Below are 23,556 nucleotides of genomic sequence, written 5' to 3' on the forward strand. Positions count from 1 at the left end.
ACGATGGTAGTGTAAAAAAGTAGTTGGGACTGTGAAAAGGAATATGCAAAAAAGCTCAATTTAAGTGGGATAAGTAAAGACAAACTGAGTTGAAATGAAAGAACCAGTGTTATTAAAGGTGGGAGTTACCTTTTACTAGGGTTCACGTGAAATAACAGAGGACAATAATTAATTTTGTGTTACTGCCTATACAAATAATTAATTTTTCTGTTTTTAGTCTTCTAAATGAAATTGCACTAACGGTACACACTTCTGTTGTATATTATATTCCTTGTTGAAGCAAGGTTGCTGGGACTGGACACAAAATCAGGAGGAATCTTTTCAAACATAAGCATCAATGAAATACTGGTAAGGATGCAAAGGGACCAAAATTAGGGTGGAGTCAGAAGGAAAAACGATATTAAATAAATAAAATTTGTCACATATCATAGGCTATAAAGGCAAATACAAAGATACAAAAATCTAAATTTTGAAATGTAAACTTACCAAAATATTGTAAAATAGAACACTATTAAGTAGATGCTACAGAAACCAACACAAGGCTCAACTGCATGAGCTGCAAAAAGTTATGCTTGAGCACTGGGACCTATAATGTGATTACTCACAACAATACAAGATGAAGAAATAATAGACATTCAGATAAACAGAGGCGGAGGACATGTGAATTCCACTACATGAATAGTCTGATAGTGTTTCTTCCTGTGAAACATGCATAATTGCAATTAATAGCATTTGCAGTGAATTTCAATTGATGTAAAACCTTACATTATATGTCAGAGGAGCAACGCCACAAATACAGTTGCTGGTTATTATTTACTTATTAAGAATTAAATATCAGTTATATACTCTTACATATTTTTCTATTCATCCCATTATTCCAAAAAAAGGTCAGGCATATGGAGTCATATTTAATATTAATAATTAATTGATGATTAATAATACAAATATGAAACATTCACCAAGATACTGATGTTATTTCACACTAAATACGTGTTTATTAGGTTTATAAAATTCAAATTTCTGAGCATTTGATGGCAGGGATGAAATCACGTTTCTTAAATCTCGCGATGAGCCCGGTCGACCCGCTAGTAGCGCTGTTGCCCCACCAGTCAGTGAGCACTGAGCAGCCGGATAGCAGACATGCTAAACTGCCAGTGCATGCAGGTTTCCCGGGAGTTCATGGAGGAGCACTGAGTTATGACGGAGCGCATGTTTAAAACACAACCTGTCTTCGGTATTTGACTCGCAGGAATCACCGAATAAGAAAACCAATTGAGGAGAAGTCGTTGAAAGCCAGCCGGTGTGACAGTCAGCGTGTGGGAATGGCAGCTCCCCGGCCGATAAAAGGCATCCTGAAAAACAAGAACAGCGGTACAAACGTCAAATCGCTGCCCGACGACGTACCACCAGAGAACACTGAACAAGCCCCGGGACTCTCGGAGGATGACCAACAGTAAGTTTTCTGCTTACCTGTGCTGAGGTTGGCAACCAGGTGACGTTAGCTAGCCACGGCTAAACACTTGTTAGCCTTTCCAACGTTCCTCCGCTGTCCCCTCCCTGGCAGTCGGTGTGAGCCGGCAGTGTGTTCGGTCTGTATCAGAACTTTCTGGGTCTAACTCGCTGCTAGCAGATGGTCTTTCCTCCGCGACAAAATCTTAATATAACGGAGAGCTAACGTTAACCACTGGGAACCGTTTGTCGGGTTAGCTTATTCGTTAGCCGGTAATGAGAGTCACGACAGGTTTTATGATTGTAACGGTTAGTCATAGTGATAGTAATAGGTGGGGAAGCATAATTGACTGCTATTGTCGACTAGTATAACTTAGTAGCCTAACTATCTTCTTTAACTACTAAGTTGAAGAAAATACAGTGAGAACTCCCTGGCAATGATGACCATATAAGGTAAATTAGCAAAAACTTAAACAAAGTCGCGCCCTTATTTAGCCTCATATTGAGATAAGTATTTCCTAACCTATTTCAGTTTTACTTCCATGCCACCTAATAATAGGTCACTATATCATTAAGTTCATATACCCTGCCCACCAGAATGTTAAAAAGTTAAAACGCACAGTGGTTATATTGTTTTTAAAAGCATAGTTGAATTTTAAACACCTAATGTGAAGACAGACACTGCTAGCAAACAACACACTGCAGTACATTATCAGCTCCAGGTTACAGTAGAGTGATCAGTACCTCCAACTGAAGGCTACAAACAAATTTTAGTCGACACAAATGGTAAAAAAGCATGTTGCTGAAAGTCTCTTACAGAGATTAAGATCAAAATCAGATTGATACCACTCTGCAGCAGTGGAAAGACAAAGCAGCGCTGGGTTTCCTCCATGTACCTCTGTCAGTGTCAGATGTAACACTTAATGCTACGTTTGACACTAACAGCTGTGTTACAGGCCGGCGCTGGCACCAAAGCACCAGTATGTGTCGAAAAGGCAGCAGTCTGTGATAAACAGGACAATGTTCATCTGATAATCTCACACCCACCTTTCTTATGTTCACATCCAATCATCTCCTAGGACATCTGTTGAATATTTGCGCTTGTCATTAAAATCTCTGCTTCCTGAACAGATTGAACGTGCCCTTTAGTACAGCCAATCAGTAGGTTTTGTGTGAATGTATACCTCACATTGTTTGACTGCACTTCCATCTTCATGTTGACCAAAGTGACAGCTCATATAACCACTCGCAGTAGAGGGTGCCTGACTGGAACATCAAATGTATTTGATGGCATGGGGGACATCTCAAGTTTGCTCAAGAGCATTGCAGGGCAAGTTAATTGGAATGGGCCTATACGCTCACAGTGTAGGGACGTGACTAGGATCTATAATGATATGCTGACATGCAGATTATGAAATTTGCTCTGAGACTGCTAAATCAGCTGTTGTGTTGGCTAAAAGGTGCTTGGCCTCAGCGTCAAGTTGACAAGAGTTCGAGGTTGTTTTCTCTCTGAAGCCCTTGCCTTCTCATATATTTAGATTTCCCTGGCAGTGACACTTTCACTGTGGTGGCGAGATGTAACGGCCCAAATTACCAGCCACTGTTAGGTCATTTCAGTGCTCTGGTCTGTCACAGCCAACGCTCTGTGTTCCTCTGCCCTCGGGACACTGTGGACATGCAGAGTTCACAGTATGATGCTGTTGCATTAGGTTTCCAATGAAATGAGATTAAAAAATGGGGACATTGTACTTGAATAAGGTGGCTGCTTGAAGAGTCAACTCAGGAACTACTGTCCACTCTAACCACTTTTAATAGAAATGATTCTACTGTGCTCTGCTGTTGAGAAAAATGTTCATTGAATTTTCAAGTCAATCATACATTAGTCAGTATGAAGGAAATTTGCAGCTTGCATGGGGAGACATATCCTGATGAAACACAAACTACATTTAGGGCGTATCTGTGGAACAATTTAATTATGAATACATTTATTCTTAGTTCAATAGCTTTACATGTTTGTGTCATGTGAGAACTAAGTAAAGGATGTAATACCTGAAGCAAAGAAGGGTGCAGATCTGCATAAGAGCTGTCTCAAAATTGAAGCATTGGTGCATTGATGCACTTGTGCTTTTACAGTGCCCTTGAGCAAGTGTATGTTGTGCACTCCAAAGCACATCTGCCACTCTGCTTTTAAAACAACTACAGGGAACTAAAAAAGATAGCATTATCTGAACCAAGTATGTTTGCAACGGCTGACTTAAAACATGCTGATGTGATTAGGTTGTAAAAACACAAATGCATCTCCATATGATGGCTTTTAAAGCTCTACATGAACTGAATATGTCTGTTTTACAGTCATGGACTTGAATTAACATCACCCACCTGCCAAATGCAGCTAAATCTTTGGTGCTAGTTGGAAAATCTGCCTGCTGGTTGGGCAATGAACCATATTGAGATTTTAATCCCCGAAAAATTGGATCTATTATAAATAAGAATTAATTAGAATAATGTTTTTGTGATTTTTTTTTTTAGAAGTAAAGATATGGTGATTTAAATCAAAATGCATGTTATTTTGCTTTGTGAATTGCATCTGTATCAAAATTATTCCCTTCATGATGTTACCCTATGTGTCGTGTATGTCTGATCGGTTTCTTTCTTTGGAAAGGATAACTAATTATTCTGTAGTTGGTCAATGTTGAATGTTCGATTTCTCATCCACTGTGCCCATTGTTATGCCAGCAGGTGTAGAAATTAGAAGCAGTCATCTCTGAGCAATTCTGAGAAATTAGGCCATTGAAGGATGGTAGTTATTAACAAATTCCTTTCCCAACAGTGAATCAAGCTTTTTCTGTGTTGTTACAAAAATAATCTCCCTTTGAGTGACGAGGAAGTGGAAGAAAAAGAGATTTCTAGAAGGAGTGCAGCCAAGCACCAAATCCTTGGAGAACAAGGCCTGACCATGCTGTGCCATGCTGCCACTGTCAGCTCTGAGTTTAGAGAAAATACACAAACTCTCAGGTCTTTTTTTTTTAAATAGAGCTTTTTCTATGCTTTTTCTATTTTTCCCCTTTTGTTAATACAATTTTAGATCCATGAATACTGACCTTTTTGTAGAACTTCTTTTAGAGAGTCTGTATGGAGAGTGTTGATGCGTAGAAGAAACTAAGTTTTGGATTATGAGAGTCAGATGATGCAGCATTATATCCTTAATTAAGGTCATTTTGTGTGATGGTAGATGTGGCCAAAATAGTGCTAACCTTGCTAGTAGCACCTTTTACATGTTTACACATAAACGATTACTCCTCCAATATATTGAGGAACAATCTGTCCAGTCCTTTTGTCAACGTGTCATTGTAGGGAGCCTGCTAGAACGTTTTTCAGGTTTCTGGTCACAGTCATGACTTTGGGGTTGGGGGTTATTTTGCTGCCTCTGCTTTTGACATGCTCTTGACAATGTTTAAATTCTATTCTTGTAGTTTTTATGTGGATGGAGATTTATTTTTAGAATGGAGGAGGAAAATCCATTGTATGTGTTCATACAGTGGAATTAACACATTGGTTTTTCCTACATGATTGTTGTTCATTATTACTTCTATCAAGCTCTCAGATGACATGAACTCAAAAAGATTAATCTAATAAACAAACCTCTCAGTATACTCTGAGTGTATTTATATTATGTATTTATCAGTGTGTACAGTATGCCAAAGATTTAACGTAGAACCTTTCTGGTTTTGGTTATTCAGGCAGTCTGCACACCAAGGAATTTGACCCTTTGAGACTTTTGTTTTAGTCACAAGAGAGCAAAAAAAAAATCTGCAGGCTTCATTTCTACCATTGTTTAGGACAGCAGTGCTCACACTGAGCTTAACAACAGGCCAAGCGTGTTTTTCTTCTTATCCGCTTCAATTGTGTGGAACATACTGCATTGCCTTCCCAGCTCATTCTACAGTACCCAGAGGATATCCTGAACAAATACCTACCACCCAGCATTCATTTAGTTGAACACCTGCCTGTGTTTAAACAATTCTGCTTCTCACCATAGATTTCCAGTCAGAACCTGGACTGCAAAGATGTAACTGTATGGTTTACAGTTATCACAGCGTGGCTCTGTTGATGTCTTTTAGAATATCTCATCACATCTTATTGTCTATAATCTGCAGTAGTGCTGAATGATTGAAAATACAAGATAATTATGACTGTTTGGAAACAAAGGATCTTATCAAAAGATAGAAAATGAAATATGTTGGTTCCAAGATGTCTTTGGAATTATACAGGGACCCACAGGTTTATTTGTTTATTCCCTTTCTAAGTTTCTTTCAGTATTGTAAGGCGATCGTGAGCTTTGACCACTTTTTCTTTATTATCCCTTTAGTCATCCACCATTATTTAGTTAACATTGATGTATGAGCCTCACACCCATATATAATTCATGGGTGCTTCCATGAAACCCTATCTCTCCTTCACTGTCTTGTAAGCCTCATCCTGACTGTGCAGTTGACAATCTGACTGTCAGGCAGTGAATCTCTGGCTTTCTATAATGTGGACAAAAAAAATACCACCCGGACCACTCAGACATTTTACCCTTCTCTGTACGGGTCAGGTGTCCACAGAAATAAATACAGTTTCTGTACTAGTGGGACACTGACAAAACCTGACTCAACAGGTGTTTGGAAACTCGCTGTAGTGACAGGATGGCATCCCTTTTAGCTGAAGGCAGTAAAAGAGGAAAAATACTTGGTTATCTGTCTCTGTATTATCTCTTGTATTCTTGGCACAGAGGTTTGTAAAAAAAAAAAAGAAAAAAGTACGATACCATCTATGGGTGTAATTATGTTCAAATAAAATGAAAGATTTGACCTTTGTAGCTGCAGTTTTTTCTCTTTTGATTAGGTTAAGTTTAATAGTCACATCAGTTTTACTTGTTGGCGTAACAATAAAAATCTTCTGCATATTTTGTCGAGGATCTCATCTTTCTCCACATCATGACTTCATCATGATCACTAATGTGCTCAGTGTTTCCTCCCTCATTGCTCTGCTTTTTCTCTGATGTACATTTTCTCTACAGTCTGGGCAGATGACAAGAGCTTAAGAAATAGTTTTAGTCCTAATTCTAGCTGGCTATCTCTCAAACTTTGTGTAATCTTTTCACTGCTATCTGAGGACGGACCAGAGGGAGCACTGATTTACGCTTGAATTGACTGCGAACATAGAAAATAGCAGAAAAAAGACAGATATTCTCAAATTCTTCATATCAGTTTTTCTGTTACATTCCATTAGAAAGTTAGGTTAGTGTCTTTGAGCTATGAGACAATGTCAGATTATCAGGCAGTGACATCTACATGTAGTTATTGTGGGTGCTTATAGGCCTGTTATTTGGTTCCTTTGTTCTGTGCTAAGAGAGAACCGTACATTCAGACAAGTATACATGTTCCCATGGTGACCATATGATTTCCACAAATATATAGTCTTTATGAGATTAATGCAGTGGTATTCAGGCTTGTGAGGGTTGATCAACCAATAAGGTTTTTCCAGGCCAGTACTGATACGGATTGTTAGTGATCAAGGAGGCCAAAAAACAATATTTTGAACAGATACATATTTGCAATGAAAATCTGTTTGTTTAAATTCAGAATTACAAACTCAACTGCAAAACTTTGCGAAAACATTTTTTTATTTAGGTCTTCAGAAACTTTTCAACATTTATCCCTCAGTGTTGATAAATGCTGAGTTTGTTAGATTATGATGCATCAGAACCAAAGTAGCACATTTTTACACCACAAACAAGCTGCACCAGTGTTCAGCAGGTTGACACCAGTCATTAACAATCCACACTAACTTGGCAAATGCACCTAGGGTTAAAGTACAACTTTAAACAACCTGTGAAATCTTTATTGTACACATTTTAGCTGAGTAGAGTATGACGATGTATAATGGATGTTTGCTGAATTTAAAATATTGCATCATTTCCACATGGTTATTGAAAACTGAATTATTTATATTTAATGAAAACCATGTCTTTTAACCAAAGTTAAACTGGGAAGGACACAGGTAAAATTGATGAGTTTTTCCCCATGTGATTGGTCCTAATTCCATTCCTGTACTACTTGAGCCTACACAAGCAGTATATTTTGTGCACTCTGACAAGGCTCTGTCTCTACTCTAAAACAAGAGTCTGTTCCTGTTGGTGTGCTTCGTCTGTTGTGGAGGGCACGGGGCTGGACCTTTCCTCATCGCCCTCTTACTATGCTACCTGATAGCACAGCTCAGCTCTCGGTGATGACTCACTCTATTTAATGAGTTTTCCTGAAGCGTTATGTCGCCAGCTGTTGACCACCCTTGAGAGATAGTCCTCATCACATAAGAGAGAGAGCTCTAAATTTAGTGTGTACTAGAAGTTGTTAGTCCTGTTTTTCCCTCTTATAGAGGCAGGTGCATCATCATTGTTTTTCTGATGAACTGCTCTGAAAGACTGAGTGAACTGGAGTGGATTTAAGGGCAACAGCAGTTTGGTGGGAGTAGAACATGGTTGTCTGCTTCTGGTTTGTGTTATGTAACTAGGAGAACCATACTAGAGTGAAGCACTATGGACTTGTGAGCACCTTTTTACTGAGAAAATATTTGGAGTCACGTTTATTCCTAAGATCTGAGCTTGCTGTTATAATGTTCATGAAAGTCTCTTGTGCGTTCTGATTTTATGCTTTAGGCAATGTTCTTCCATCCTCCAACAAATTCTTCCTTGGTAAAATAAATAAATAAATAACATTTTAAAAAGCCGTGATGGTCTCAGGATTTCTAAATTTATCTCCAAAAATTGTAATAATTGTCTCTGTGTCTTTGTGTGTGTTTTGCTGCAGCTATGTTATGTGTAGTATTTGCATAGGTGCACTCTCTCTTTGGGGTGTCTAGTTGTACATGTTTACTGGGTCACTACTATCTAGAATGAGTTTACATGTTCAGGATGTTGGTCCAGGACATTTTATCAGGGTAGACAGCATTGGCCTGTGTGCCTGCGGTTTTACAGAGGAGTTCCTTAATAGACGAGGTCATCCTATTTCTTCTAAGACTAGCAACTCATAGGGCCCTTTTGTACTAACTAATATGGACAACTGTGACACATAATCCTTTTAAATTTGAAGATTGGAAAGTTTATTTGCTAGACATTTGTTGCTGTCTCTTTTTGGTGTGTCAGTATGAACAGATGATACTTTTTTAGAGCTACAAAGTCTGCCTGTTCTGTCACTGAACACAGAAACATACATATTTATTACTCCAGTTGTTTTTTAACGTGAAGTAATCTTTGCATTTAGTCACTTTCTTTAGTTAAAAAAAAAAATAGTTTAAGGGGTCCAGTGTTTTAATTCCATTTCATTGTATTCCTTTTGTAAAGTCCAAATGACTCAAGTCTGCTTTAGGGAGCGACGTAGGGGAGCTCTGCAGGCTAGCAGCAGCAGGCGGTGGATTTAACATTTCTCTCCTGACTCCCACCGCCCTCCTGTCTCCCATGATACCTAACCTTTTACTTCACTAACAAGGGCAGGGATGATGTTCAGTACCTTGGCAGAAGAGGCACTGAATGGCACAAAAGGTGTAACCAAATCCAGATATCTCCTAGGGGCACCTTCATTTATACATGTAAGTTTTATCTTAGTTTATTAGCAAATGAAACTGATGAATTGTGAGAAAATAGGTAAATACTGTGCTAATGAAAGCACAATTAACTGACAATATACTGAAAAGAAGAAGGAAATTCAAATATATAAATTAAAATAATTGTGAGTGAGGCTGCAGAAACAATTTTATATCAGCTCAGTGAGATGTGAAATACAAAATGCATAACACAGAAATAATTGGCTGTGGAATGATGTTTTTTTTTTTCAAAACAAATGGCTCTTGTTTGTCTCTCCTGAGCTATAATGGCAGGTATTCTCTTTATCCTCTTGAGCCAAATAATACATGCAGTGCTGATTTAGTGTCTTTGTCTCTCTTCATTTCCTCTAAGGATTTGAAAGGGTAGCAAGGATTATTGTAATTTTGAACGAAGAGCATGGTTATGTGAAAACCCCATTCTCCAACATGACAGTGGGCGCATTTGAGGGATTAGAAACAGATGTGTTAAACGCAGATGGACCAAAAATCAACTCTTGAAAAAACAATGGTTACAAATGAGACTGCGGTTTGACTTTTAACCTTATTCACTCACAGGTGCTCAGCCTCAACATCCACTCAAACTCTCATTCGCATCCGAGGTGGGTTACCTTGACACAAAAGCAAATATCGTGTCACTTCCTGAGACTTGTCAGTAGCCAAATTGGTGCAGATGACATTTCTGGGCTTTTGTCCGTGTGTTCCCAAAATAATGCAGTCTGAGTGAAAACTGGGACACTTTCAGTCCTAGATTAAATGTGGTCGCTCTTCTCCCTGTAGGAATCTGAGGACTGTGACGGTGGGGCGGCAGCTGGTACACAGTGGTCTACATAGACTGACAGCCCATTTAACCCTCATTTTCTTCTCTCTGTTTTTTCTTTGATCCCTTTACAGGAAGAAATCTCAAAAATGGGACGAGATGAACATCCTGGCCACGTACCATCCGGCTGACAAAGACTACGGCCTGATGAAGATAGATGAACCCAGCACACCTTACAACAGGTTAAAAGCTTAAGCCAAAAGTATTCTTAATACCTAAGGCGGTTTTAAACATTGTCATGCTGTTTTTGTCGATAAACATGACACTTTATATTATAACAGCATGTGATAACACAGAACCTGTCATTCATAACTAGGTTACTTCATTAATAAGGATTAGTAGAGCTGAATACACCGATCAGGCATAACGTTATGACGACCTGACTAGTATTGCATTGGTCCCCCTTTTGCTGCCAAAACAGCCCTGACCCGTTGAGGCGTGGACTCCACTGTGGTATCCGGCACCAAGATGTTAGCAGCAGATCCTTAAAGTCCTGTAAGTTTCAGGGTGAGGCGTCCATGGATTGGACTTGTTTGTCCAGTACATCCCAGAGATGCTTAATTGGATTGAGATCTGGGAAACTTTGAGGCCAAGGCAACACTTCAAAACTTATTGTGGTGCTCTTCAAACCATTCCTGAACCATTTTTTCTCTGTGTCACAGTGCATTTTCCTGCTGAAAAAGGACACAGCCATCAGGGAATACTGTTTTTATGAAAGGATGTACATGGTCTGTATCAATGCTGAGGTAGGGGGTACATGTCAAAGTAACATCTACATGGATGGCAGGACCCAAGCTTTCCCAACAGAACATTGCCCAAAGCATCACACATCTCTCACTTTCGGTAGTGCACAGGGGTCAGCTTGGGCACTCTGACTGGTCTGCAGCTATACAGCCCAGTATGCAACAAACTGCGATGTACTATGTGTTCTCACACCTTTCTATCACAACCAGCATTCACAACAGAAATAGGAGTGAAGAGGTTAGAGTATTACATGATGCTTGGATGCTGTTCTCTGTTAACTGTGAGAACAACTGTTTCATTTTTTCTCCTCTTCTCCTGAAGTTACATCTGCTGTTGCTTTTCTGTTTAGTTGATCTCTCACTGTTCATTCAATTGCTCACTAAAGCCTTTATCTGAAAGCATTGTTAGGTATTGTTTTCCAGACGCTGTTCTGGGGTTATCTGTAGCTGCCTCCTAACTTTGAAGTAGCCAGTAGTCACCCACCTTAACCTCTGTGAAAGTAACTAACATCCTGATCTGTGGTAAAGGCTGTGATTCTTGTTCAGGTTTGCAAATTTCGTCTCTGCTGGAGAGACGTGTCTGTCAGTTAGAGCAGATTGTTACAGTTTATCGACCATAGAAAGATGATACAGTACTCCAGATAATATTCGTCAGGCTAAGAGGCACAGTAAGCTTTTCATGATAGTTTTAGGTAAAATAACTTCTTGTTACACTGACACCATCAAGTGCATTATTTGGGCATTCTGAGTGTAGAAGGAACACTGGCAATGTTTCTGTAAGACTGTAGCGTTCATTACAGATTCAGCAACATCTGCTACCTTGCCTTCCAAACTTAACTCCCTGAGCTGCGTTGCACTGCAAGAATGCTCATCTGTCCCCTTCTGCAAACAGTAATTTTCATTGATGATTGGCTTGTGACATGTACCCAGCAATCTGGTAGTGCTATGGGTAGTGTAGTGCTTGAGAACAACAACAGAGAAGTGGCTACATCAGAGCAAACGTAACACATTGATTTTTGTCATGGGTTATCAATATGAAAATAACAATAAAAATGGTGAATATCAGACGAAGTAATTCGCCAGGTTGATGTATGATCGATCCCTAATTTCAAACTATGAGATAGACTCAAGAAATATTTGCGTTAAGAACACATTGTAACATTCCTGAGTGAGGAAGTAATTAACTGTGTATCACAGTTAAGCAGACAGCTGTGCTCGCAGTGACGAGTGAGGAGAGCTGAAGTGCTAACGGCTACTGATTCGGTCAGTGACAAAGCCGATTCTGTAGTCTGCTCAGCTTGAAAATGTGTTGTTAGAGATTCGTTCCTTGATGTTTACCTCTATTGTTAAGCTACTGGGTGTGTTGGTGTCTCAGGAGATTTGTAATCGGTATGTCTGGGTGCTCCACCCTGGTCATAGATGATTGTTTTTCACTCTTTATGACCCTCTTTCCTGTTCCTCTCTCCCTCTCTGTCCCCCTATCCACGCTGTATTTCCTCTGTCAGTTTGACTGTGTGGCTGTCTGCTTTTGTTGACTCTCCTTTCCAGCTGTCTCTCCTTTGCTTGTTTCTTGGTTTACTTTACTCAGTTTACTTTTCTCTTTCAGGATGGTTGGGGATGACGATGATGAAGGAGCTCTGAGTGACTCGGACGGCCAAAGTGGACTCGCAGCAGATGACCTGGCATCAAAGTAAGAATTTAATGTGAATGCAAGGAGACGAGTACCGACTGAAGTCACAGATGAACAGAGTGGAAGAGAGCGATGAAAGGAGGGATAATTAGGTTAGCTGCCACGTTTTTATCTCGACTTCCTGTAACTGGTACAGTGGCTTAGATTTCTAATGAAGCAGAAGTGTAATGTGGAAAAGGGAGAAATCTTTTGTGCTCTCAGATGTAGCCGAGATAAACCACACCTGATTACACACACTGAAGTTGGTGTCGTCCAACAGTAATGAGTCATAGCAATAACTGATAAGGGTTATTTATTGCACAGCTGCTGACCTCTGGAAGACGCTCAGTGGCCATTTTGCTAGAGTGTTACACAGAACTTTTTCAGACAGCACAAAGGTCACATTGCCAAAATGCTGCAGTACCAATATTGCTGATACATCACATTGCGTGAAAACAGTAGTCAATATTTTTTCTTTCCTGTTCTATTTTCCACTCTGATTTACCACAACCAGCAGCACTGAACAGCAGGTCTTTACATTCAGTGTGTGGCTTGATAACACTCAAAAGAAATATGCATAGTTTTAAAAAAATACATGTTATAAATTCAGTGGTCCATGTAGTCCAGAGGAATAAACTCCCACCTCTAGAAAGTCCCGATTGTATTTGTTGCCACTGTGTGTTCAAGTCCTAATGTCATTGTGTGTTTCAGCTGATTCAGTACAGTATGAAAAACACACCTGTAAAAATGCGTATATATTGTGCACAACATTCACAAAACCACAAAAACTGTTTGATTTTAGGGCAGATGTGATCCAGTCTCATGTTACTGTTTTATGGCTGGTGTGGACGTTAAACATCAGCCTATAGCATTTCTTTGTTTTCATGGAAATACTTCCTCTGCAATTTCATTCTTAGCAACACAAGCTGCTGATTAATAAACAATAGTTTTCTTGGGGGGGCGTTTCTCATCTTCTCAAAAACATTAAAAATAGCTCTAAATCACACTGGCTGTTAGTGTTACAGACGTGCTGCTCAATAAATTTCCTATAGTTGAAACTGTTTTAGCTGCTGGAATACATTTACTTATCATTAGTGATGTTTTAAATTAACAAAACCACATCAAATTTAAACATATGGTTCATCCGCTTTCCAACCACCAGTGGAGAATAAATATATGGTTTATTCCCAACATAATGTCCTTATTAAAATATTTTAGTATTTTACAGAGTCATGTGTGTGAACTGAAACAGCATTCATAAATTACAGATTTTACTGTTAGTGATCACAGATTGAAATAGTAAAAAGCCTCTTTCTAAAGCCACCATGACTTAATTTGAAAATTCAAAGTCATACTGTGCATATACTACAGGTGTAAACATGCAAATAATTTGGATGTAGAAACTTAACATGAAATCTATTGGCATTTTAAAAGAAGTTTAAGGATACATCAGAAATTTTGAACTCAAGCTTAATGTTATGTTAAAGGACATCTCCTAGACGAGCACAAGTAAAAGGAGAAGAAGATGATGAATAACATCTTTTATCGTCTCCTGCAGCTTCGATCTGAAAAGTCTTTCTGTGTTAAGAGTCGGTATGGTCCACTCAGCTGTGAACTGGATGGTAAAGGGAGCTTGAGGAGTGTATTCGCTTTGGGCCATCGTGCTTACATAAGTGCATTGATGCAGGGATTGGATGAGCTTGTTGGAGTGTTTGAGTGTGTGTGCTACAGAGAGGACGGAGATTAGCTCCAGGCTCGCAAGTCAATTAGCCGCCTTTTGTTTGCTTCCACAATGAGTGCCTTCCATTGTTTTACACTAAACCCTTCAGACAGTACAGCAGCTGCTCTTTTCCTCCATCCTTTTGCTTTTTCTCATCCACTCTTCTGTTCTCCTCTTTTCTGTCTCTCATCCACCTGTGATTCTCTTAAGTTTGCTTGCTTCCTTTCTATATCTCTGTTTCTCTTGTACTTTTTCTCTTCCTTCTGTCTTTGGCTGTCTCGTACAATTTTTGGTGCACTTGGAGTGAAACTGTTGGGAAGCTGACAGTGTTCTCTCTGGCTGATTCAGGCCAGTTGGTTGAGAGCAGTAGTACAGTAAATGGGAGCTTCCCCGGGGCAGTTCCACATATTCACTACTCTCCATTCAGCCATAAACCATTATTCATGTTGTCCACCGCTGTTAAAGCTCTTTGCGAGTGTGAGAGACGGGGTTAGCAAGTCGTTATTTTTGTCTCATGCTTGAGTAGTCACACACACAGTCACATCTCTACACTTTCCACACTGCCTACTCTCTCCTCCACCTTGCTTTTAATGCCCCTCCATCTGTGTTCCTCACATGTCTGTTTCTCTCTGCATTCAACCTCATTTAGAAGTGTTCTGTTCTCTCCACAGTGAGTTTAGGAGCATGTATTGATGGTCTCCTGTTTGTTTGATTATATATTCATGTAGGAAGACCTCAATCGATAAAAAGCAAAGTTTGAATGGAAATACTTTAGGGAGTCCATTAATAAAAATGTCTCACATATCCTTTCTGTTAAGGTTGGTGGCAGCTGAGGGCTCAGAGCCTCGCTTCATGAAAGAAGAAGAAGAAGAAGAAGAGGAGGAAAGCAGTGAGGAAGAAGAGGAGCTGACTCCTGAAGAACAAGGTATACTTTCCCTTTTTTTAATTGCCTTCATTTATTAAATTTCAGTGGGATATTATCGTGGCTGTTTGATATTAGTTTGGTGTCATAAAATTAAGTAGCAGTCAAAACTCAGCAGCTGAACTGGAGAGGTGTATCGGCACCGATAGTAAAGAGCTTTGTTGCTCATTGTGGCGAGTGCATCCCACACTTCACCTGTTTATTTTTACCAGCCACATTCAGACAAAGTGCAGCTGTGAAGGTGACTAAATTCAGGGTGACACTGCTCAGTGGATTGTTGTTCAGGAGGGTCTCAGTCTGGAAAAGGGCTCCAGTGTTCTTTGTGCTCTTTACCGTTTGCTGACTTCCCTCAAGACAGACACACACAAACATACACACTGTGTCAGCATGCTTTTGACCGTCCTCTGACCTTGTCCCTTTGTGTACGCTCTCAGACACACTCCTCTGCTGCAGAACACACACACACACACACACACACGCACGCTATACTTTTGCAACAGAACCCATTTTGGCTGCTGGCCTTTTGTTTCATATTTATATCTGGAACACACTGGAAACCTATGAGTCCGATCAATATCATCCAACTGCAGCAGCAGCAGTTTTGGGCAGCAGTATGGGTTGTAAAGTGTTGTAACTGGGAATCTTAAAATCCTAAATCTAATTATGTCTGAATTAAGTGATCTCCTACAACATCGAAGCCTCCTTCTCAGTATTGTGTAGGCCCCTCTGGTGCTGCCAAAATAGCTTCTAATTATGTGTGCGTGGACACAGGACCTCTGAGGGTGTCCTGTGGTGTCTGGCACCAGGATGTTGGCAGCAAACTGTTTAGGTTCGATCAGATTGAGATCTGGGGAATTTTGAAGCCAGGTCGACGCCGTGGGCTTTTGGTTGTGTTGCTTGAGCTGTTTCTGGGCAGTGTTTTAGGTGTGTCAGGTCTCATTGTTCTGTTGGGTGAGGCTGCTGCCATCTGCTATTGCATTGTAACCAAAGATCAAGCTGTCTTCCAGTATTTACATTTGTAAAAAAAACTTCAAAAATAGATTTTATTGTAAGTAAATAACGACAGAATATGTAAATACATAAAATATGTACATTAAATATATGTAACAACAAAGTTTTTTCTCTTGTACAAGTTTTCATGTAAAGTCAGTTTTCAGTGTTTTGAAGAGTTACCGTAATATCCAAAGTAATTTAACACTGTTACAAACAAGTAAAATAATAATGAATACTTGTCGCACTTTGCATTTGGACATGAATACACTGTTTTTTCGTGGTAGAGTTCCATCTAAAGAACTGCATTGAAGTAGCAGGATTCAGTTAACCTCTTGTTTTCAAATGCACACTCTAGAAACTTGAGTCCTGCTTGAATCAACTAACAGAACTGACAAAGCCTGGCTCAGACAGCACAAATGCATGACTCAGGTGAACATACTCCACGTGCCGTTATGCACTGCTGGAGGTGATCAATGCCTGTCCTCAAAGGGGTCATATGGGCTGATTACAGCTAATCAGAGCTTTTCCATGGCTTGCATGTGAGGAGTGTGTGCTGCTGTGTTTATTCCATTGAAGAAAGACAAAAGAAAATACAGCAAACAATTTTAACCTTTAAGGGGTTCATGGAGGAAGGACAGAGAATTTCTGACAGAATGAAGAGTTGACAAAGTTCACTAAGAGATTTATGGATTCCCTCTATAGGAGTGTTTAGAGCAGAAATAAACCCAAACCAAAGGGGTCCATTTTTTCTTGTTAACTCATTTGATAAAGACCCTTTGTGGAAAGCTACAGCTTGCCCTTGAATTCTGTTCAGATTATTCAGGTAATAGTCCAGAGCAGTGTCATTGTTCTTACTTCTGTGTCATTCCCTCTTGCTCCTTATTTTAGTGCAGTTACCAGCCTTCCAAGGTTGCAACAAGCACTGGAAAATTATTGTCTCCTAAAATAATAGTCAACAGCTGCTTCATTCCATATTTGCAAAGATAAGTTTGAAAAGAAAAAAATAGAGAAGCAGTAGAAGGCTTTTACATGTTTTTGGATCATGATGAAAAAGTAAAACCATCATCCCAATAACCTTGCATGTTCGAGTTTGTAATTGACAGCCATACATTCTGCACGCACCCATTGATTTTAGCAAATTAAAGCAATTTCAAATGTCTCTTACCCTGTAGCCAAAAAGAAGCATTTTCAGATGATGAGGAAGATGCACTACAATGAGGGCCTGAACATCAAGCTGGCCCGCCAGCTCATCGCCAGCGAGCTAGAAGATGACGAAGATGAAGAGATGAGGGATGACACAGAGGAGCCGAGGGAGGACGCTGAAGAGACGGAGGAGATCAGTGTTGACCCACCACAGGAAGGTAAGGAGTGGGAGATCGTACCCCTGTGCATATGTGGATAAATTATTTGATCAGGTTCCAGTTGAATACATTTATCAGTGCGTGTAGAGAACCACAGTGGTTTAGTGAAAACATGTGAAATGGATAGAAATAATGGTTTTGCTCATCATCAGTGTGGATGCCATTAAAGTTTATTTGTGCCGCCCCTGTGGTTCATATCATCGCTCAGCTGTGCATCAGAATGAGGTCCTAGTGTTTTTTAAGCTACTGTATAAATGAACACACTTCATTATAGTACTATGCCATAAAACATGCAATCAGTAGTTTTCATGTTTGGGAAATAATGTATTACTGAGCTGGTAGTATGTGCATATATTTTTTAGACATGTGAGGCGTAACATCGCTGACTGAATCAGTCCTGTAAAGTTACAGCATTCTGTTATTCAGACAAAAATCTATTTTAACTTCATATTCCCTGTGGTAGTACACAATTTACTAATGAATAAAATGAAACAACTACTTAACCTACAGTAAAAACAACAAAATCCTGACAATAGATTCTGATCGATCCTTTCTCCATGTCCACAGTGATTTTTTTTAAAGTAAAACAAAGTCAAGTACATGCAATTAATGAAGTTCTTGCTCTTGTTCCATGTGCATAAATTATTGCAACACTCTCTGTTTTGAGACGCTCATATGGATCCTGCTGTTGTTTTATCTTGTATTTAACAAGCTCTGAAAGAAGGAAAGACTCCTCCAAACAGCTGGAAGCAACACACTGAATTTCAACTCCTGTTAACGTTTTGTCAAAACCCCAGAGTATATTTGAGTCTCATCAGTCTTACTGCCACAGACTCTGCCTTCATTTCAGTGAAGATGTATTTTTCTGGACATTTCGTTTTGTAATTGATGTGAAATTGTAAAGCAAAGCGAATGTGTTTAGTCATTTTTGACATGGAGACTGTGTATTTTGCTCTCTGTGATATTTCTGGAATATTGGTACTGAAATGGGGAAAAAATATTCCTGAAATAACTTTGCATAACTCATAGCGTTTCTTGTGCGTGACTGCGAGCTGTTCAGACTTCTGCCATGTTGAAAGTGATACAGGAATTGTTACCGTTGTGACTTTAATGGAAAAGCAACCAGAGTGTTCATTTAGACATGAAGCCGACATGATCAGATGCTGTGAAATGAACAAAAACAAGTGCATGTCTTGAAAACGGCTATTGCGATTGTTTGTCAAAAATAAACCTTTGAACACATTATCTTAATTATACTAAAACTGAATGGAATTGAACTAAAACACACTCGGACAGGTTCCATCAGCTTCTCTGTTCACAGGATCAAATAACTGCAGAGAAATAGAAATACAGAACTGTCTCCTCATCGATCTAACCTCATGTCTTTGTGTCTTTTCTCCAGCTGACTCTCTGGACTCGTAGATGTCGCCTCCCACCATCAGCTCTGTGTGTCCAGACAGACAATGCCACTGTGCTCCGTGTTTTAGCACTGAGCCGTACAGAAAACACCGCTTCACCGCCCATGTAACAACTCTCCAGCCAATAACCTCCCCGGTCACCTGTCTGTCTCTACCGTTCCTCAGAACTGTGCAGTATAACCTTCAAACAAACTGGATTTCAACTCCAACGATCAGTACAACACACAAGTAAAGACTGTTGCTCCCTCTTCTTCCCCCTCCTGTTGCCAAGAATTTCCTCCTCCCACTTCTTCTGGACTGGCGTCGCACTGAAGAATATGTGATTCTGACCCTGAAAGAAGGAACAAGGCCGCTTTTTTTTTTTTTTTTTTATAAAACAAAAAATTTTAAAAAACTGTCGGACTCCTGGCTGGCCGCTCCACAGCTGCTCTGCCGGCCACAGAGCCGGCACGTCAGCGCTGGAGGAAGCCAGGCGAAACCCCTCACTGAAGTATTATCTGAGACATGACGACGGCGCTTTTACTGGGTGCATCTCAAGCGTTTTTTTTTGTTTCTGTTTGGCCTTGTGACCCATCACTCTGTTGCGTTGTCTCTCCACCTTCAATACCTTTTGTGATAAGTCGATCAAAATCACGGCAAGTTTGGCTTTTGCCCACATTCACATCTTCAGAACCGGTTAATTCCCCTGAAAATAAGATTATTTCACTTCACATTGGCACGGCTGTGTTGCGGCAGCTTAGGAATTATGTATGTAGCCCACACAGCCTAAATGGTATTCATGTAAAATCTACATTTGCTGCCTTACAACCAACAATACTTTACTATTAATCTCAAACTAGGGGGTGAATATAAAGAGCCAGGGGGACATGTACGACCAGGGGGAGCAGTTTCGGGGAGCCCTAACGATGCATGAATAGGTTTCAAGTTTTAGTCATGCTAACAGGGCTATTTCGCTAACTCTAGATAAAATTTAGCTAGTTTTTTTTAGCCATTTTTCCAGTATTGTTAATAAAACATAAAAATGAAATGTTTTTTTGCTGAGTGCGAACGGGGATTTGAATATTTTGCCCGAAAAAAGTTTGAGAGTCACTGCCGGATGATGCTCATCTACATATTTTTGCTTTGGACCAGTTATATTACATTTACTTTCTATCCGTACAAGCAAGGACACCAGACCAAACCTCATTTCTGTTTTACAAACATGTATACCTCATAGACCCGAACTCAAAGTCTTTTCCAATTTGAATCCACTGCTATAAATGGATGTGTAGGTCGTCTAACAAGAAGCACTATTTCACTCATAGAAATATTTGAAATTGATCCCCAATTTTTCCTCCTGCGCATAGGGTGATTTTGTGGAACAAGATTGCAGGATGAGCCAGTAATCCATTTGTAAATGTTCAGAGCTGATGTGTGTTTTAGTGGGCGGAGGAGTAAAGTAACTGTACTGGCACTTAAGGTATTTTAGCGCTCTAAGAAAACAGGAGGGACAGTTTTGGACTCCCGCTGTTTCAGGTATAACACGTGCTACTGATAAACAGGAGGATTTCTCGTAGGGAAAAAAACAAGCTCTCGTCTTTAATAAGTTACAGCTTTAAGCACAGTTCTCTTAAGTAGATCTGATCAAGAAAAACAGCAGTGCTTGTTAGGTCGTTCTCATCGCATCCGAGCTTTGCCAGACAGCATTTGTGCACCAGTTATTTGCAGGAGGGTGCAGTCATCTAGTTTGTGTTGAACTTTACACCCCGCTTCATAACATTTTGTTCAATGTCGTCTGATCTACTAAAGTGTCTTGTACGAAGCAGCTGGGGAACGTGGTTGAAAGAGATGTTTTTTTGATGCTACTGACTTAAAAGAAGACGTTGGAGGTGGAGTTAAAACGAGTTTATTGGAGGTGTTTCAAAGATTTTTTTTTTTTTGTAAAGTTTGGTATTCCCACAAGTGTCAAGAAAGTTACTGCATAGTCTGACTGAAGCACAAAGGAGGGGGAGATATAACTGATTCTGGAGCGACTTTAATTGCACACTTGAAGCTTCGCTACACACTGTATGGCCTCGCTTGAGTCCAGGAAATAAAAGGGGAACAGTATGAAATGAAAAGCATGCGGGATGCTTCGGTGTGTCTTGTGTTGTGATCTCTTAATTTTCTTCTGACCCTTTAACTCCTCACTGTGATTGGAAGTGTTGAGCTTTGTGTTGTGGAAACACAAGTGAGCATCGACCAACAGTATGACTTCTGCCAGTGTCCCTTTGCAGCTTTCATTCTTGCCCGTAGTTTAGTATCCGGTGGCGTTTTCTCTCCATGAGGTGAAAAACTCCTTTTAATTTAACCATTTCCACCAACCAACAACAAAAAAATAACAGTACAGTGAGTAGACGAAACACCTGAGCAGTTGATTATTTTATTGCTTTTCGATAAGCAGGAATGTGTCTGGAAATACAGATTTTGACGATACTGCTGTCTTCTATTTCGATCACTGAATATAATAATAGAAATAATAGAAAACAACTGCAGAGGAGTTGAGACGATCGATTTATCTTCTCACTTTAAACAAAACGTGACTGACACGATCACCCCGTCGGTGGTTATTTCCTGTCAAATGTGCCTCTTCTGTATTTATGTACATGTGTGTAAAATGGACAGGCTATGCTCCATGTTACTGTTTTGTTGCCTCATGTGTCGCTCTTTGTTTCACACAACTTCTGCCCTGTTTGATTGTTTTCTAAGAATGATAGACTGTTAAACAGCCCCATGACTCTGCACTGTGTTTCTCTTAAAAGGATGCTGAATCCAGGTGTTTTTGTGTTTTCTTTCTTTCTTTTTTTTGTATTCCCAGTTTGCATGTCCTTAACCATCAGATCGTGTGTGTTCTGTTCGGTCTCCTACCATTAAACAGACATTGTTAGGAACTAGTGTCTTGTGCGTCTTGTGTTTGTTTCGCAGCTCGATGAAGCAGAAAATCTGGACTAAACTGGAGTGTCTCAGAAACTGTGTCGAATTAAAGCCTGGAGTTACACAGCTTTTCTTGTCAAAAACACAGCCAACTTTTTCTATCTTCATCCAGCTTTGACTTCGTTTTTCTCCTGTGGCATTGATGCAAACAAGATCCATGTCAATTTGTTGTCCAGTCTGTGATCATCAGACGCCGTGAACACCTAATTCTCATTTAGCTTGTCATTGATGAAAAATCTGCCTTTAAATGTCCACCAATCAGCCACAACATTAAAACTACTACCAGAAAAAAGCTCCATCCGTGGAGGTCCCACCCAGCACCCCACAGGACCCAAAGGATCTGCTTTCAACATGCTGCAACCAGACAACACAGGACCCCCACAGACGTCCTGTGTTCATGTCCACATCAGCCAAACCTGTTTTGGAAGCTTAAGGTGGATGTATGGAACAATAAGCAGTCAGTTTTAATGTTGTAAATTAGAAACATACTCCATCACAAGTCTTTATTTAGTTTGAATTAAACTCAGTTATTGCAGTTTGCAAGTTAAATTACAGAGATTTGAAACCTACTCGTGTTAAATAATCCATCAAAATATCAAAACAAACTTCCTGATTCATTACTCTACCATGAATTACATTATTGCTGCTAAACAATGTCAGTCTGCATATAATTTAAAAGACTACACTGCATTACAGTAGGTAACCTTCCCATTTACATTTACATCTACATTACAAATATCTTGACCTTTGTGTCGTCCTGTGAGTCAAAAGTTACTCATTTTAAAGTTTGAAAATGTGGGGGAAAAAAAAAATTCTCACAGTGAAGCTTCTGATGTCCACATTTTCAACATTTTCTTTGACTACAGGAGAGCTGAAACATGTTTAACGCTTCTGTTGTCCTCATTTATGGACACCAAAAAATATTGTTTCCTTTAAAAATTCAGCAAAAAAAAAATCGCCAAATTTCTGAAAATTTGCAAAACCTTCAGGAAGAAAATTCCAATAATTCCTTTAAAGTTTCTAAAGTTTCCCTTAAAAGTTTAATTTTAAAAAATCCCCCAAATTTGGCAAGAAAATTCTGGTAAATACTTTTTTTGAATGAGCAAAAATCTTTTTTTTTTTTTTTTACATCCTGGATTTTGGTGGATTTTTTGTGAATGGTCTTAAGAAACATTTTTTAACATTTCTTCTTTTCACCAAAAAATGTTCAAAGATTTCCCAAAAATGGTGAAAATGTGGACAGTGTCACTGTGAAAACATTTCCCCCCCCCACACATTTTCAAACTTTAAAAGGGGCCAATTTGACCCGCAGGACAACACGAGGGTTAAAGTTACAGTAACACTGGAGGACAAAAGGTTGATTGATTGGATGAACGCTGTGTTTTCCTGGCAGTAAATTCGAATGTATCTGTCTTATCCACCAGATGGCGCTGTCACACAACACATCTCTATTTCCCGTAAGGATTTCTAGTAATTCTACCAGGAAAGAGCAGGAATCTCTGCTCCTGCAGGGATTATCCTGCATGTTTGTTCTGGCGAGTGTCTACAGCTCAGAATAAACGCTTAATCTGGCGTCTTGTTCCGACGTTAAAAACAACATTTCAGTTCCAGAGGTTGGTTGATTTGTTCCATGTGAGATGTGAAATGTTGAACACATGTCGTCCTGTTCGTGAGCTGATTCAGATGACATCCAGTTGAGGAGAGTTTGTTGGAAGTATAAAGACGTAATTCTACTGGATCAGGAAGCTCCTGTCAACTAACACGAAGATCGTGTCGACGAAGACAGAGTGATCACTCTGACTTAGTTTTTACTTTACTCCCTTTCAACGGAGCAAACAATTTTGATGCTGCATAACATGTGAGCAGAA

At 39.6% G+C, this 23,556-nt stretch overlaps 1 protein-coding gene across 1 annotated transcript; it reads left to right on the top strand.

The window, feature by feature from the left end:
- The first annotated feature begins 1,086 nt into the window (after positions 1-1,086).
- On the top strand, positions 1,087-21,645 carry ppp1r2 (protein phosphatase 1, regulatory (inhibitor) subunit 2). Its single transcript, XM_022194731.2, has 6 exons — positions 1,087-1,453; positions 9,985-10,092; positions 12,260-12,343; positions 14,861-14,967; positions 17,130-17,318; positions 18,721-21,645. Exons 1-6 carry the CDS (start codon positions 1,323-1,325, stop codon positions 18,738-18,740), a joined length of 639 nt encoding a protein of 212 aa, XP_022050423.1. The 5' UTR covers positions 1,087-1,322; the 3' UTR covers positions 18,741-21,645.
- Positions 21,646-23,556: the final 1,911 nt, after the last annotated feature.

This window comes from Acanthochromis polyacanthus, chromosome 4, assembly GCF_021347895.1.
Source record: "Acanthochromis polyacanthus isolate Apoly-LR-REF ecotype Palm Island chromosome 4, KAUST_Apoly_ChrSc, whole genome shotgun sequence".
Taxonomy (NCBI): Eukaryota; Metazoa; Chordata; class Actinopteri; family Pomacentridae; genus Acanthochromis; species Acanthochromis polyacanthus.

Excerpts from the sequence above, each read along its gene's own strand:
- ppp1r2 (XM_022194731.2), top strand. The coding sequence starts at position 1,323 with ATGGCAGCTCCCCGGCCGATAAAAGGCATCCTGAAAAACAAGAACAGC. Across the intron at positions 12,344-14,860 it reads GCAGATGACCTGGCATCAAA|GTTGGTGGCAGCTGAGGGCT; the intron begins GTAAGAATTTAA and ends CTTTCTGTTAAG. Across the intron at positions 14,968-17,129 it reads GCTGACTCCTGAAGAACAAG|CCAAAAAGAAGCATTTTCAG; the intron begins GTATACTTTCCC and ends CTTACCCTGTAG.